The sequence below is a fragment of the Lagopus leucura genome, unplaced genomic scaffold, assembly GCF_019238085.1.
Source record: "Lagopus leucura isolate 7727_CA_CO unplaced genomic scaffold, USGS_WTPT01 Super-Scaffold_100024, whole genome shotgun sequence".
Lineage (NCBI taxonomy): Eukaryota > Metazoa > Chordata > Aves > Galliformes > Phasianidae > Lagopus > Lagopus leucura.
In genome coordinates this window covers 5,672,145-5,687,172 of record NW_024962276.1, presented here as the reverse complement: position 1 = coordinate 5,687,172, position 15,028 = coordinate 5,672,145, and the positions used below count along the sequence as shown (strand labels likewise).

Here is a 15,028-nt window from a genome sequence, read left to right as displayed (position 1 = left end):
CCACCCCCGGGCCGTGCCACGGGGCCATGCTGCCACCTAGCGACATCGAGCTCTGCTCGTGGGGGGCACCCAGGGCATGCACACCGCGCCCGGGACACGAGCAGGGCCCACGCCAGCTGCACTTCGCACGCCTGCAGTCAGCATCCCAGTCTGACACGTGGTGTGGGTGTGTGCAACGCTCAGCGTGGACGTGCAACGCCCAGCGCATACACACAGGTGTGTAACGCCCACCACAAACCACGCAATAGCGCTCCATACGTCCACGAGCAACATCCAGCATGCACGCACGCTTTAAAACCCCACGTGCAATGCCCGGTTTGCACACACACTCGTGCAATGCCCACACAGACGCCGCAATCAGTTTCAGCATGCACACCTAACGCTTCAACACCCCGCGTGCCACCCCTGCCTTGCACACGCGTGTGCTGCACCCACTCGCCCAGATTGCGCGCAATCCCCACGCACATGCGCAGAGCTGCCGATGGGCGTGTCCGCAGGCGAAGCCCCGCCTCTCTTTCTCGTGGCCCCGCCCCTTGGCAGCCCCGCCCCGCGCCCGGCAGCCCGCGCCGCCGCGCGCCCCGCGCCGTGCCCCGGAGCTGGGCGCGATGGGCCCGGGCTGGCGGGCGCCGTCGGCCGCCCTAGTGGGCGGCAGCGTGGCTTTGTTCGGGGCGCTGAGGCGGGCGGCTCTGGCCCTGCCCCGACCCGCAGCCGTGAGGAGCCGACCCGGGCGCGTTTGGCGTTGGAGGAACCTCCTCGTTTCCTTCGCACATTCCGTGCTCGCCGGGCTGTGGGCCCTACTCAGGTATCGGGGGTGGATGGGAGCTCGGGGGGTGATGCCGTGGGCAGCCCGCGCACAGCTCTCCCACAGCCCGGGAGTGCGAAACATCGCCTGCTTCCTCCCTGTGCCCCGTGGCAGGACTGGGGTCTTAGGGCCGAACCCCCACAGCAGCGCTCGGCCTCACCCCGTTTCCCTCCCCGCAGCCTTTGGCAGTCCCCGGAGCTGCTCTCCGACATCCAGGACGGATACAGCGTCTCAGGGCACCTGCTGGTCTGCTTCTCCTCAGGTGAGCGCTCACTTGGTCCGGGGCCTCTACGCCTCCACCAGCAGGAGGGACCCCCCTGGGTATAGCTCTCCCTGCAGGCACCCCGAGTCCCTTCTTCTCCCTCTTCTCACTCCCGCTCTTCTCTTACCTTGCAGGCTACTTCATCCACGACAGCCTCGACATCATCTTCAACCAGCAGTCCCGCTCGTCCTGGGAGTACCTGGTGCACCATGCCATGGTGAGTGTGGCTGTAGGGAAGGTGATGCTGCCCTGTGGGGAGGTGACATGCCACCCCAGGGCTCAGCCAGCCGGGAGCTCTGCCCATGCCTCACCCTGCCTGCCAGGTGGGTTGTGCAGGCAGCAGGCAGAACGGCTGCCAGCGCCTGGAGACAGCCAGGCTGGGAGGGCAGAGCTTCCCAGCACCGTCGGTCCTGGGGGAAGCAGCTCCTGGGACTGGCTTGGATGCTGTAAGGGTTGTAGGATCTCACAGGGAGGCGTGCAGGGCGTAGGGTGCTGACCTCGCTGTGCCCCCCTCTGCAGGCCATCTCTGCCTTCGTCTCACTCATCATCACGGGCCGCTTCCTGGTGGCGGCGATGCTTCTGCTGCTGGTGGAGGTGAGCAACATCTTTCTCACCATCCGCATGCTGCTGAAGATGAGCAACGTGCCTTCCCCGGCGCTCTACGAGGCCAACAAGTACGTCAACTTGGTGATGTACTTCGCCTTCCGCCTGGCGCCCCAGGCCTACCTCACCTGGTACTTCGTGCGCTACGTGGAGGTGCAGGGCCAGGGCGCCTTCCTGATGGCCAACCTCCTGCTGCTCGACGCCATGATCCTCATGTATTTCTCCCGCCTCCTGCGCTCTGATTTCTTCCCCTCCCTGCGTAAGGGATCCGCTGGGAGAGATGTGGATGGTGAGAAGTTCCTCATTGACTGAGTGAGCCGCACGCGCGCTGGGGTCCGGGGCTCTCCGTACCTGCTCTATGTGCCTTAGGGCTCGCTCCTTGGCTGCGGGCTCTGCGTTTACCCGCTCTGCTGCCTATAAGCTGTACCCTGCTGGAACCAGCCCGACAGCCTCACCGAGCCGTGGGGATGCCACCAAAGCTGGGGGCACGGTCGATGGAGTTGCAGCCCAAGCCGGCTTCTGCGCCAGCGCAGCCAGGAGCGTCTGTGAGGGAAGGGCTGAGCCTCACCCGTGGTGGTGTTGGGTGTGCTGTGCATTAAATGGGTCTGGTTACTGCTGCCGCAGCATGCCTCAGCTGGCTCTTGTGTGGGGTAGAGTGGTGCTGGGGGGAAGGATGATGAGGTGGGAGCATGGGAAAAGACGTTATCCCAGCTCCCTGGAGAGGATGCAGTTCTGCAACTCACTTGGGTTTAGGGAGCCCCCAGGGATGCTTGGTCCTAGCGCTCCCACAGACCAATCCCCCTCTGTTCATTTATTTTTCCAGAGATCCCTCAGTGCTTGACATCCCTCAGCCCTGGGGCTGTGCAAGGAGCAGGTGTGGGGACGTGGGGCACAGATGAGGGCAGCAGGAGTGGTGCTGAGCCCCACTGCAGTCCCCAACCCTCCTGTCTCTGGGCTGGCGGCACAGAGCCTGGCTGGGCTGCATGACTCACCCGGCAGCCACGTGAAGTGGAGCTGGCATGGGAAGACCATGTGAGGCCACAGCTCTTCCTGGAAGATTGCTGCACACTCAGTCCCCCCGGGGTTGCCATCACCAGCACTGTGCAGCTCCAGCCCCCTACGAGCACACCAGACTGACTGCAGTGGCAGCAGCCCCTCTGGAAGCAGGGGTGCAGCTCTCTAGGGCAGCAGGGCCAAAGCTAGCCCAGGCAGTCCTGTGGAAAACCAGTGTGTTAGGAAGGCAAATCCTGCTGATGCGACAGCTCCAGGATCACCCTGGACTGGTATAAGCAGCAGGGCTTAGAGGGACTCCTGTCCAACCCCTGCTCCAAGGCAGGATCAGTGCTTACCCACACCATCCCCAGCTCACGTGGACACAGTGCTGCAGGTGGAGTGGAAGCAGGGGGGACTCAGCCCACCTCCAGATGGCTGGGAAAGCCCCACAGTGCCAGGTACACCCAGAGGGCACTGGTTTTGTAGCTGGCACAGGGGGCTGCATGGCAGGAGCAGCCCGGCAGCCAGAGGGGAGATGCAAAGTGTGGGATCACACATAGGCTGGGTGGGAATCTACTCACATTCCAAATCAACCACTTCACTCACCCCCTCCCTGCTCAGTGCCAGAACAGAAGCAAGCAGGCCCTGAGCTGAGCTGCAGGGTCTCTTCCTGCCCCAGCAGGTCCCAGCTCTACCACTAAAAGATCCCAACCACTACGCCTCATCTTCCTATCTGCAGCTGGAGCACCAACTCAACCTGTAAACACTCTGCACAGTTAACTCCTACTGTTCTCCCTCCTGATCACCTTACCCCTCTCTCTTCTCCCAGCACAGTGATCTGCCCATCCTCACACCACTGCAGCAGCGTAGAAGGCTCAGGGATGATCAAGCTTTCCCTATCCTCCAGCTGTACAACAGCACTGGGGCAGCTGTGGGTCAGGCTGGCTGCCAGCCCAGAGCAAGAAGCAAGCACAGGGAAGATGCACACTGAGTGCCAGCTAGATGCAGCCATCAGGCTAAGCTGAGGCAGGGTCAGGGCAGATTGCAAGTCATGCTGAAGTGAAATCCTCCCCAGCCCAGCCTCCACATGGCCACGGAGGGCTGCAGCACATACCTGCTCCTCACTCCATGATATGGCTCTCCAAAAAGAACTCATTTTACTCAGAGGGGTAACTGCAGCTCAGCTAAAGATGAGGCACAGGGCTCGGCTAATATCTACAGAGCCCCTTATGCTGCTTGTCCCCTTTCCACAGCGCTGAGGCCACAGGCAGGAGTTTTAGGCAGGTGGCTTCCAAAAGCCAGAAGGAACATCAGACCCAGCCCCACGAAAGAGCACATCTGACCCAGGTCCCTGCAGTGCTGTGCAGCTCAGCCCACAGCAGATCTTTATCCAGCCTCCAAAGCAGTGGCAACCAGAACAGCCTCCCCTCGCCATTCACCACTACTGAGCTCAGGATTCCAGCACTCCCAGAAGGCATGAAGGGAACCTGGTGTCCCACCACCCAAAAATTCAACTGCCCCAGTCAATATTTGGTCATAGCTTTCTTCCCTAAAGCCAAACTACACACTTCATGCTAAGTATTCCTACAGGCTTATCCACGCTTCCCATCTACTTCCTCCTCACCCAGTGCTCCACATTCCTGCGACTCTCCAAGCACTCCAAAAAGCTGGTTGAGGAAATAAACGACTGCCAAGGCAACAACAGCAGCTAGTCTATAAACAGCCCTGGTGAGGACAGCAAACTCAGCAAGGTCACAGGCAGCACAACAGGAACTGTGTCAGAGAAAGCAGGCTGCGATTCACATGCTGCAGCGAGGGGAGCATGGATCATGCCAGAAAGAAAGAAAAAAAGCAACTACACTAAGCACTTGATTGGGTTTGCCTGAGGGCTTTGTCCAGAGAAACCTGCAGCCTAAGCTAACAGGTGATAGAAGTTGAGAACCACGCACACATTCTGCTGCAGTTTGTACCTGCCTGTTCCTGGGCACTGAGCAGCTTGTGGCGCGCTCCACAAGGAAGTCTGGAGGATGCTGAGAACCAGCACCACAAACAGGTATGAATAATTACGCAGCAAAATGCATTATTCTGAAATCCTACTGATGTAAACAGAGCGATTTGCAATTCAGGGGAGTGCCAGCTCACTGATGTTTACCCACAGCAGGCAGAGAACATGTCAGTGATGCAGGAGAGCCCAGCAATGAAGTGTGAGGTGTGGGCCAGCACTGTGAGCCTCTCAGAGCAGCCAGCTTCTGCCAAGTGCCTCAGCAGGAGGGAGGGAGGGACACTGTTTACTGAAATGAAGCCTCAACAGTTTCCTGGGAGCTCTCCTGCATGGGCTACGTAGTCACAAAACACCAAGAGCCCCTCAGTGGTTTTACAGGGTTTATTATCCTGTCTGTACAGTCCTTGGTAGATGCAGTTTAGATGATTCCAATCTGGAAAGAAGCAAAAGATGTTAAAACAGATGTTATGGTGGCAGAAAGGCAGAGCCTCCACCATCACTGACACAGCTGCATCTCCCCAGGATTCCTTCCTCTGGAAACAGGTTTCTTCCTACCAGACTCGCCCAGTGCCTCACACAGCTGATGTATTCATCTGCTCCACTGTGACTCTCATGTTAATCCTTACAGCCACCTTCCCCACCTCCAACACCTACCACCACAGCCTCCTGCTTCCCACAGCCATCAAGGACCAAACCACCTGATCATTTCCAGCAGCAGAGCCACCTGCACAGCAGCAATCCCTCACCCAGGCCCTAGCAGTGCTTGTGACAGCACGTCCTCCTTTCTGAAGAGCGCTGCCAACGTCTCTGTCTGTGAACACTATTAGAACAGGCACCACTTCACCCTGAGGCAGTTTCTGCATCCTCCTCAGTACTTTAAAATTCACGCAGCCCTGTGGAGTGGAGCCCCTCCCTGGAGGAGAGGAAGAACTGCAGCTCTGTCTTTAACTCCCCTGACCTCATACAGGCAGAACAAGGTTTTATCAGACAGCATTTGTTCTTGCTTAACCACCCTACAATCCTACCTAACTGCAAACTACTCCGCAGCAGCACTGGCGTGCTCTAAGCACAAGTGCCTCACGTACACACCAAGAAGGAGGTACAGCAAATCTGAGGCAGCAGATGGGAGCTGACAGCTTCAAATATCGCTCACCTTGTTGGCCACATCCAGGGCATCGTAGTCGGGAGCCAGTCGGACGTAAGCCTTCTTCTCCCCATCAGGCCTAGAGTGGAACAGGAGGCATCAGTACTGAGGCACACAAATCCTCCAACCTATTCCACATTCCTATTGTAACGGTGTGCATCAGTGGTTCCTTTGGAAACATCAGTTTACTCAGAGGTAAAAAATTGTTCACATCATCTGCACGGAAATCCTGCAGGACTCCCAGAAGAAGCCAACTTTCTGACATAACACCACTTTAAACTCCCACTACGATGTGTTCAGTCATTAGATTTTATTTATCACAGCTTTAGCACTGAGAACACTACAGAGTTTAATTCCATACTCACACATGTCCAAATTTCCTACAATGGTGACTGCTCTCCCCCTTACCTTATCAAGGTGTTGACCTTGGCCACATCGATATCATACAGCTTCTTGACTGCCTGTTTGATCTGGTGCTTGTTCGCCTTGACATCGACGATGAAAACAAGAGTATTGTTATCCTCTATCTTCTTCATTGCCGATTCTGTGGTCAAAGGGAACTTGATAATGGCATAATGGTCAAGCCTGCAAGAAAGATTGCCTCAGCTTAAAAAAGGATTGCAGAAGCTGTGTGTACGCATCAGGAATTTTAAAATATCAGTTATCATCTAGAAGTAACCGGGGTACATCAGTTACCAAAAAAGCTCTAATCACAAACTCTCAGGCTTTGGTCGCTTGAAATCATCACTTGCACCCCGATGCTCTGCAGTGAAAACGTGGCTCAGCTCCAAAGGCAGCACATGGGCAAGGCCTTACCGTGGGACCCGCAGAGGGGCCGTCCCCACACACAAAGCCCTGCCAGGCCCCACCACCCCACGTACTTGTTTCTCCTCGGGGCGCTCTTCCGGGGGTATTTGGGCTGCCGCCGCAGGCGCAGGGTCTTGGGCCTCCTGAAGGTGGGCGACGTGCGGATCTTCTTCTTCTTGTGGCTGTGGACTCCTTTCAGGACGGCCTTCTTGGCCTTCAGCGCTTTGGCCTTCGCCTCCGTCTTGGGCGGCACGGCTGTGACAACACCTCAGTCAGCGCAAAGCAGGTCTGCGTGCCCAGCAGCCCCTCCGCCTGCCCCAGCGGGCCGCATCTCCTCATGAGGCACCCCGACGGGCGATTTGTGTCCAAACAGCTCCTCAGGCAGCGAGTGCCTCGTTCACAACAACCCGGCTGAGTTCTCCCCTCTGCCCTCACGTAACCAGCCCAGGCCGGCCGCTGTGGGCCTCCCCCGAGCCCTCCACGTGCCCGCGGACCAGCGCCGCCCCGCGGCCCTCCAGCACCCCGCGATCCCCTCAGCCCGACCTCCACAGCCCCACCGCACCCCGCGGGGCCTCGTAGCCCGGCGCCCGCCCTCCTCAGAGCCCGCCACGTCCGCCCGCCCTCACCCTCCTTCTTCGCTTTGGGCGCCATCTTGGGCAGCCAGGAGCCAAAAGGGGCTTCCCTCGCCGCGCCGCACGGGCTTATTAGCTCCAAACCTCGCGAGATTTCCCTTCCGTCTCGCAGCGGGGCTTGCCGGGAAGGGTAGTCTTGGGGGAGGGGCCTCTGTTGCGCGTGCGCACATCGCTCCCCCCGGGGCATCATGGGAGTTGTAGTCCCGGTTCCCTCCCGGGTCGGGGCGGGGCGTGGACGCCGATGCCTCCGGGGCGGAGTGTGCGGCGCTGAGCACCGAGCGGAGCCGGAGGGGCGGGGGAACGGGGATCGCCCCTCGGTACCGCCGGGAGGGGACAGGGGACAGCTGGGAGGAGGGACAGCGAAACCCCGGGGTGCGGCGCCGGAGTACGGGGACAGCTGGGACGGGGAGACGTCTGTGTGCCGGAGTGGCACCCAGGGGGACGTGGGGATAAGCGGGATGGGGAGAGGTGGGGACGTGGGGATGGGCGCCTTCCGGGACGCTTTACATGGGGACAGCGGGACGTGGGCGCACGGGGACAGCAGGATCTGCGGGGATGTGGGGATGGTGAGGTTTGGGGACGTGGGGATGGTGGGACCTGGGGATAGCAGGACTTAGAGACACAGGGACAGTGGGATTTGGGGACAGTGAGACATGGGACCTGGGGACATGGAGACAGCATAATTTGGGGACATGGGGACAGAGAAAATTGGGGACAATGGGATGTGGGGACAAGGGGACAGTGGGATATGGGGACAAGGGGACAGTGGGATTTGGAGATACGGGGAACAGCGGGATTTGGGGACGTGGAGACAGCACAGTTTGGGGACATGGGGACAGTGGGACGTGGGGACATGGAGACAGCAGAACTTGGGGATGTGGTGACATCAGGATCTGGGACACAGCCACAGCACCGCTCCCCCCGTCCCACCCCATCTCCGCAGGCCTAGCGGTTCCCTCAGCCCCGCTCCATCCCGCCCATCCCATCCCTCCGGCCGTGGGGCACCATGAACGTGCTGGCCCCGGTGCGCAGGGACAGAGTGGTGGCCGATCTGCCGCAGGTGAGTGGGGAGGGGACAGCACCCGGGGGGGGAGGCCTCCCCGACCCACAGCCTCACTGGGTCCCCTTTGTTTCCCCCCCCCCCCATCCCCCCAAACACACACCGCAGTGCTTTCGGAAGGAGGCCGCCCTGCACACCCGCCCCGAATTCCATTCCAGTGTGACCAGCGCCTGCCAGGAGCAGCGGACGGGCACTGTGGGGTGAGGCTGGGATGGGGACGGGGAGGTCCATGGGTTTGTCCGCCCTACACAAACTGGGGGGTCCCGGCAGGAAGACGCCGCGTGGCTGCGGCGCTGCAGGGCTGCGTCACGGCACAGGAATGCGGCGGGGGGGGGTGGGGTGGGGGGGTTGAGGGGAGGGGCGGAGAGATGGGGGGTGTTGTGCTGCAGGGGGGTGCGGGTGGTCCCCCAAAGCGGTGCTTATCCCAGGAGCCGACTGTGTGCCCCCCCCCTTCCTGCAATGTCTGTGCTCCCACAGCTTCAAGATCTCCAAGATCATCGTGGTGGGGGACCTGGCGGTGGGGAAGACCTGCCTTATCAACCGGTAACCCCGACGGAAGGGATGCCGGGGGGGGGCTGCAGTGGGAGGACCCTCCCCCCTCCCAGGGCTGACGCTCATCCTGCTCGATCCCCCCGCCAACAGTTTTTGCAAGGACACCTTTGACAAGAACTACAAGGCGACCATCGGGGTGGACTTTGAGATGGAGCGCTTTGAGGTGCTGGGGGTGCCCTTCAGCCTGCAGCTGTGAGTAGCACTGGTGTTGTGTCATCCCCCCCTTCCACACAACAGCTCTTGCTGACCCCCCCCTACCACCCACCCAGATGGGACACGGCTGGGCAGGAGCGCTTCAAGTGCATCGCCTCCACCTACTACCGGGGAGCACAAGGTGAGACCCCCCCCAAATCCCCACCAACCATCCCCACGTCCCCTCCGACCACCTCCGTCCCCGTAGCTCACTTCATCCCCCCCAACAGCCATCGTCATCGTCTTTGATGTCAATGATGTGGCATCCCTGGACCACACACGGTAGGTGGCACGTGGGATACAGTGGGCCTGGAGGTGGCTGTGGGGTTGGTGTCACCTCCTTTGTGCAAACGAGAGGGCAGCGCTCGGCAGCATGGCGATGTGGCCCCACAGGCAGTGGTTGGCAGATGCCTTGAAGGAGAACGATCCCTCCAACGTCATCCTCTTCCTGGTGGGCTCCAAGAAGGACCTGAGCGTGAGTGTGTCCCCCTCCCGTGGGCTTTCCCTGTGCCGTGGGGCCGTCCCCATTGCCCACCCTTGCTCCCTTGGCAGACACCGGCGCAGTACAGCCAGATGGAGAAGGATGCACTCAAAGTGGCCCAGGAGATGCAGGCAGAGTTCTGGGCTGTGTCCTCACTCACAGGTTGGGACATGGCCAAAGCTGGAGGGGGATGGGGGCGAGGTGACCCCCCGCTGGAGCTCAGGAGTCTTTTTCTATGGGGCAGGAGAGAACGTGAGGGATTTCTTCTTCCGTGTGGCAGCACTGACCTTTGAGAGCAGTGTGTTGGCAGAGCTGGAACGCGGCAGTGCGCGGCGGATCGGCGATGCCGTGCGTGAGTACTCACAAACCCCCCCTCCATGGCTATCCCCCCACCCACCCACCCACCTAACCCTAACCCTAACCCTAACCCTAACCCTAACCCTAACCCTAACCCTAACCCCTACATCCTGCAGGCATCGGCAGCACCGAGAGCGACCTGTACCTGTCAGCACCCCGCAAGAAGCCCAAATGCTGCCAGTGAGCCCCGCAGCACCCCGTATCTCCGTACCAAAGAGCAGCGGCCCTGGCGGGTGGGGGCATCCCATAGCTATGCAAACCCCCCCAGAAGGGACACCCCCAGCCTTCGTTGTAATAAAATGATTTTTTTATGCTTTTTAAGGAAGCCGTCGGGCTGGTGGGTGGGAAGAAAGAGCCGTTGTGGTGCCAAGCCTCACTCCCAACCCATCTGGTGTTGGTTGAAGCGGGGCTGCAGGCGGGGGGGCACGCAGTGGGCACACTTGTAGCGCTCCCGAATCCACCGCCCTCCCTCGCTGTCTTCGATGCAGATGGCTGCGACGCCTGCGGGATGCAATGAGGGCTCAGTGTCAGCCCCTGCATCACCTATGGCTGCTCCCCCCCCCCCGGTGCCCATCCTACCTGCCACGACCCCCCCTTGGCGCTCCACCAGCTGGATGGCCGCTCGCATGGTGCCCCCAGTTTCCACCCACTGATCCACCAGGAGGATGCGCATACCTGGGGACGGGCAGAGCTGTATCCCAGCGTCCATTGTCGCCCCACTGCAGGACTGCCCACCCCACGGGCTCAGCTCACCCGGTGTTACGGTGTCGGTGCGCACCTCCATCACCTTCTCCCGACCCGAATAGTCGGTGTAGGGCTCTGCCAACGTCTCCACGCAGAGGTGCCCGGCTTTGCGGATGGCCAAGAAGCCTTTATGCAGCGTGGCAGCCACGGCGGCACCTGGGGATGGCACTGTCACCCACCATAGGAACAAGAATCGGGGACCCCCCCAGCATCCCCCCCTTACCCAGAATGAAGCCCATGGCATCGATGCCGGCCACCAGGTCAATGGGATCTCCATGGAAGGGTTGCAGCAGATCGGTCACGCAGTCCTTCAAGCCCTGGGAAGGTAGATATGGAGGTGCTGGGTGTCCCCACAGCCCCCCCCCCCGGTGCCACCCCCTTGGTGCCCCCCGTGTGGTCGCTGGGTACTTGCGGATGGCAGTAGAGCCGGGACGGGTCCAGCCACGCGTAGTGGGGACCTTTGGTGTTGGGGGCCATCAGTGCCAGGTACCAGCCCTTCTCCCGGGCAGCGGGGACGTGGCGCAGGTCCATGCGTAGGGTGCTGTTGGCTTGCCAAGGGGTGAATTCACACCCCATAGGGTTTAATGTCCCCTCCGATTGCCCCGTTGGTGTCCCTACGCATGCTCCGTACCCAGTATGGGACCGTCATGGGGAGTGTCACAGACAGCAACAGCTGAGCAGGGGCTGCCCCGTAGCTCTGGGCCCCCGCCAACACCTTCGGACAGCGGGGAGCTGGGATGGGGCCAGCAGGGAGCTGTGCCCACAGCCGTCCCGGTGTGACACCCCCAGCCCCCTGCACATCCCCACAGGGAGCTGTGTGGGCATCCCACGGGTGCGGGGTTTGGAGGAGCCAGAGCGGTGCTCGGGGTGCAGCCCCACGGGCACATTTGGGGTCCGAGCCAACACAAGGACTTCTCGAGGCCGCACACGTCCACACTCGGGCACCATCCAGCTCTGCCAAAGCGTCGCTCCACGGGACGGGCGCCGCGTCCTGATTGCAAATGGGCTCCGTCCGAGGGCTGGCAGCGGGCGGGGAAGGGAGCTGGCAGCCTTGATGAGCGGGCACCGGGATACGGGGATGGACAGAGCTGCCGCGGGGCAGAGCCGGGCCGTGCAATGCTGCGCTGTGCCGAGCCGAGCCGAGCCGAGCCGTGCCGCCCCGCGGTGGGCGGGCCATGCCGTGCCGCGCTCCGCTATAAGGCGGCCCCGCAGCAGCGGTGGCCCCGCGATGCCATGTGCGTCCCGCGCTGCTTCTTCCTCCCCCTCCTCCTCTTCCTCCTCCTCCTCCCGCTGTTGGCGGCCCCCAGCCCCGCAGTGGCCCCGTCGGGGCGGCCCCGTGCCCGCCGAGGGCTCACCTACCCCGGGACGCTGTGGTGCGGCGCTGGGAGCAACGCGGACAGCTACGAGCAGCTGGGTAAGGAGCTGTGCCTAAACCCACCCCATGGTGAGACCTACCCCCCCAGTGCTGCTCCGCTCCCCAGCACAGGACCGGGGACCCATCTCCACCCCTATCCCCAGCTTTGTCCCTGTCCATTCATCTCTCTGCTATCCTATTCCCCACGTGCTGCTCCTCTCCCAGCCCTCTCCAGAGCGATCCCCCTACTGCTGCTGTCCAACACGCTCCGTACCCAGTCCTTACTCTGCTCTCGGCCCGGTCTCCATCCTGGTGCTCATCTCAGACCGATCCCAGCCCAACCCACTCCATCCTGATCAGCAGGGTGGTGCTGATCCAGTCCCAATCCCCATCCTGCTGCCTGCCCTCATTCATCCCAGTCTGATCCCAGTGCCATTTCTAGTACAGTTCTGATCCCCATTCTTACCCAATGTGGCTTCTCCAGCCACCCATCCCCAGTCCCAAACCCATTCCATCCGTGACCCTATCCCATCCCTGATCCCAACCCCATTTCATCCCTGACCCCATCCCAGCTCTGATCTTGACCTCATCTCCAGCTCTGATCCCATCCCCAACTCTGACCCCATTCCATCCCTTATCCAATTTCATCTCATCCCCAATCCCAACCCCATTCCAGCCCCCAATCCCACTGAAGCCCAAATCCTGACCCCATCTCAACCCTGACCCCATCCCAGCCCCAGTACTACTCCTTTCCATCCCAGACCTCATCCCATCTCTGATCCCTACCCCATTTCATCCCTGACTCCATCCCAGCTCCAGTCCTGCTCCTTTCCATTCCTGACCTCATCCCATCCCTGATCCCAACCCCTTTTCATCCCTGACTCCATCTCAACATCATCCATCTCAACAACATCCATCTCCATCATTTCATCCCAGCTCCAATCTCAACCCCATCTCCAAATCTGACCCCATCCTAACCCCTATCCGACTCCATCGCAGTCCCAATCCCATCCCCAATTCCATCTCAGCCCCAATCCCAACCCCCAATCCCACTGAAGCCCAAATCCTGACCCTATCTCAACTCTGACCCCATCCCAGCCCCAATCTTGCTCCTTTCCATCCCGCCACCGTTTCCGATCCCAATCCTCACCCAGCGCAGCCCCCATCCCCATCCCCAATCCCAACACCATCCCAGCTGCACGCAGCCCCCTCCCCAGCCCTACCCTCAGCCCTCACCCCACAGGTGAGCACCGTGACACCGACCGCTGCTGCCGTGACCATGACCACTGCCAGCACGTCATCCACCCCTTCACCTCCCGCTACGGTTACCGCAACCTGCGCTGGCACACCATCAGCCACTGCGACTGCGACCGCCGGTGAGCAGCCCTGACCCCCATAGTTGAGATTGGGGGGGGATGGCAGCGGGGTTCTCCCCCTCCTGACCCTCGTTTGGGTGCAGGCTGAAGGAGTGCCTGCAGCAGGTGAACGACACGGCGTCGCGCGTGGTGGGACAGGCGTTCTTCAACGTCATCCAGGTGCCGTGCTTTGAGTTTGCCTACAAGGAGGAGTGCGTGCAGCCGTACCTCTACGTGTGGTGAGTGACACCCCCTGGTTTGGGATCTGCTGTTGCTGTCTCTGACCCGTGCTGTCTCGCTGTCCCCAGGTGCAGGGCGTACAACACGGTGGCCGTGGCGGTGCCCAAGGAGCCGGTGCTGTATGAGTTTGGTGGGGAGCTCATTGACAGGGCGGCGTGGCCTGGGGGGGAACCCCTGGATCCCCCAGCTGTGAAAGCGAGGAAAAGGATGAAGGAGAAGAGGAAGAAGGGGAAAAGTTTGAAGAAGAGCCCTTCTGGAATTGGGGAGCTGAGCCACGCCGCATCCATCCCCCCCATTCCCCCCAGCTCAGGGGGACAGGGCAGCAGGAAGAGGAGGAGGAAGGAGAGGAACAGAAAGAAGAGGCTGAAAAGCAACACTGAGGCAGCGTGAGCCCCATGCCCACCCTGGGGGGGGCCCTGGTTGTGTTAATGAATAAAGTGGGTAATGAGCAGCCACTGCAGTGCTTGGGGGTCTGTGGGGCGAGAGCCACGGCGGGGCCAGAGAGGGGGGATATGGGGCAGCGGTGCCCATCCGACACACGGGTCTGGTCCTGGTGTATGACAGCAAGGAAGAACCCAAGGTCTGCAGGGCCATGTGAGGAAGAGATACGTGGGCTCCAGCTGCACCTCATCGCTCACACTGGCTCTGGTTGTGGCTCTGAGGATGGCAGTCACAGCAGTGCACAGGGCTGAGCCGTTCCCCTTCCCGCCCCATCAGGGATGCTGTGAGCACAGCACAGATGCAGGATGCACAGACAGGCCGGATTCAGGTAGTTTCCCAAAAGTAGAACTTTTTAATTGGGAAAACTAAAAACAAAGAGGGCCGGAAAGGAGCCGACAGCACTCAGTCAGCCCCCCCCCGCCCCTCCTCAGTATGGCTCCGGTAAAGAGCTGCTCCCAGTCAGAATCCTGCCATCGAATTTCATGAAATAAAAAAAAGAAAGAAAGAAAATAGCGGAAGGTTATAGCAGGGCTGCCCCCCACCCAGGCAGGCAGAGGCCCCATCCCACCCTTGCGGGGCTGCAGATCGCGATGTCAGCCCCGGAACGGGAGCGCATGGCTCAGTGTCTGCTTTGTCCCCTGTGCTGCTGCCATTCTTCAGGAGCATTTACATGCAAAAAGCCCTTTGTTGAAGCGGGGCTGAGGTTCTTGCTCATTTCCTAGCGAAGAGGAGGCGAACCGGGAGCCCCGGGAGAAACAAAGGCTCTGCATCCATAGAAAACCTTCACTAACAAAAGAGGAAAGGAGAAAAGTGTGCAGCAAAGAAAACTTTCCAGTTCAGAACCATCTCTCCATTGCACTGCAGCTGCTCCCGCTGGGACCGCAGCTCCGTGCTCCCAGCCCAGGGGTCTCTCGCAGGCAGTGAGAGCTGTGAGCTCAGGCAGTGCCTGCTATGTGGGTGCGACGTCTGGACGTATCTGTTTTGATCAGCTTCACACAAATCAGCTT

The 15,028-nt window shown here is 60.6% G+C and overlaps 5 protein-coding genes and 2 non-coding genes across 8 annotated transcripts; 3 read left to right on the top strand and 4 right to left on the bottom strand.

Moving 5' to 3' along the window:
* The first annotated feature begins 605 nt into the window (after positions 1-605).
* TLCD1 (TLC domain containing 1) lies at positions 606-2,290 on the top strand. The gene is made up of 4 exons (XM_042879830.1): positions 606-802; positions 982-1,064; positions 1,199-1,281; positions 1,584-2,290. Exons 1-4 carry the CDS (start codon positions 606-608, stop codon positions 1,977-1,979), a joined length of 759 nt encoding a protein of 252 aa, XP_042735764.1. The 3' UTR covers positions 1,980-2,290.
* Positions 2,291-5,029: 2,739 nt separating this feature from the next.
* On the bottom strand, positions 5,030-7,341 carry RPL23A (ribosomal protein L23a). 2 transcript variants are annotated; one of them, XM_042879753.1, is made up of 5 exons: positions 7,240-7,341; positions 6,688-6,868; positions 6,215-6,391; positions 5,816-5,885; positions 5,030-5,095 (listed from the first exon to the last, which is right to left on the bottom strand). In XM_042879753.1, the coding sequence occupies exons 1-5, from the start codon at positions 7,262-7,264 to the stop codon at positions 5,081-5,083; spliced, it is 468 nt and encodes a 155-aa protein (XP_042735687.1). In that variant the 5' UTR covers positions 7,265-7,341; the 3' UTR covers positions 5,030-5,080. The 2 variants fall into 2 exon arrangements, with proteins under 2 accessions (XP_042735687.1, XP_042735686.1); XM_042879752.1 differs by having other exon boundaries at positions 5,030-5,885.
* LOC122184829 lies at positions 5,961-6,028 on the bottom strand. Its single transcript, XR_006180646.1, has one exon. It is a non-coding gene; the product is annotated as a small nucleolar RNA SNORD42 (small nucleolar RNA).
* LOC122184831 lies at positions 6,489-6,561 on the bottom strand. The gene has a single exon (XR_006180647.1). It is a non-coding gene; the product is annotated as a small nucleolar RNA Z17 (small nucleolar RNA).
* Positions 7,342-7,499: 158 nt separating the features above from the next.
* Positions 7,500-10,208, top strand: RAB34 (RAB34, member RAS oncogene family). The gene is made up of 11 exons (XM_042879735.1): positions 7,500-7,617; positions 8,189-8,305; positions 8,414-8,505; positions 8,783-8,848; positions 8,948-9,049; positions 9,127-9,191; positions 9,280-9,331; positions 9,443-9,524; positions 9,602-9,692; positions 9,775-9,882; positions 10,004-10,208. The coding sequence occupies exons 2-11, from the start codon at positions 8,252-8,254 to the stop codon at positions 10,069-10,071; spliced, it is 780 nt and encodes a 259-aa protein (XP_042735669.1). The 5' UTR covers positions 7,500-7,617; positions 8,189-8,251; the 3' UTR covers positions 10,072-10,208.
* On the bottom strand, positions 10,177-11,258 carry LOC122184624 (adenine phosphoribosyltransferase-like). Its single transcript, XM_042879736.1, has 5 exons — positions 11,040-11,258; positions 10,855-10,948; positions 10,641-10,787; positions 10,467-10,562; positions 10,177-10,388 (listed from the first exon to the last, which is right to left on the bottom strand). The coding sequence occupies exons 1-5, from the start codon at positions 11,205-11,207 to the stop codon at positions 10,261-10,263; spliced, it is 633 nt and encodes a 210-aa protein (XP_042735670.1). The 5' UTR covers positions 11,208-11,258; the 3' UTR covers positions 10,177-10,260.
* Positions 11,259-11,864: 606 nt separating this feature from the next.
* On the top strand, positions 11,865-13,970 carry PROCA1 (protein interacting with cyclin A1). The gene is made up of 4 exons (XM_042879952.1): positions 11,865-12,045; positions 13,229-13,361; positions 13,445-13,579; positions 13,649-13,970. Exons 1-4 carry the CDS (start codon positions 11,865-11,867, stop codon positions 13,968-13,970), a joined length of 771 nt encoding a protein of 256 aa, XP_042735886.1.
* Positions 13,971-15,028: the final 1,058 nt, after the last annotated feature.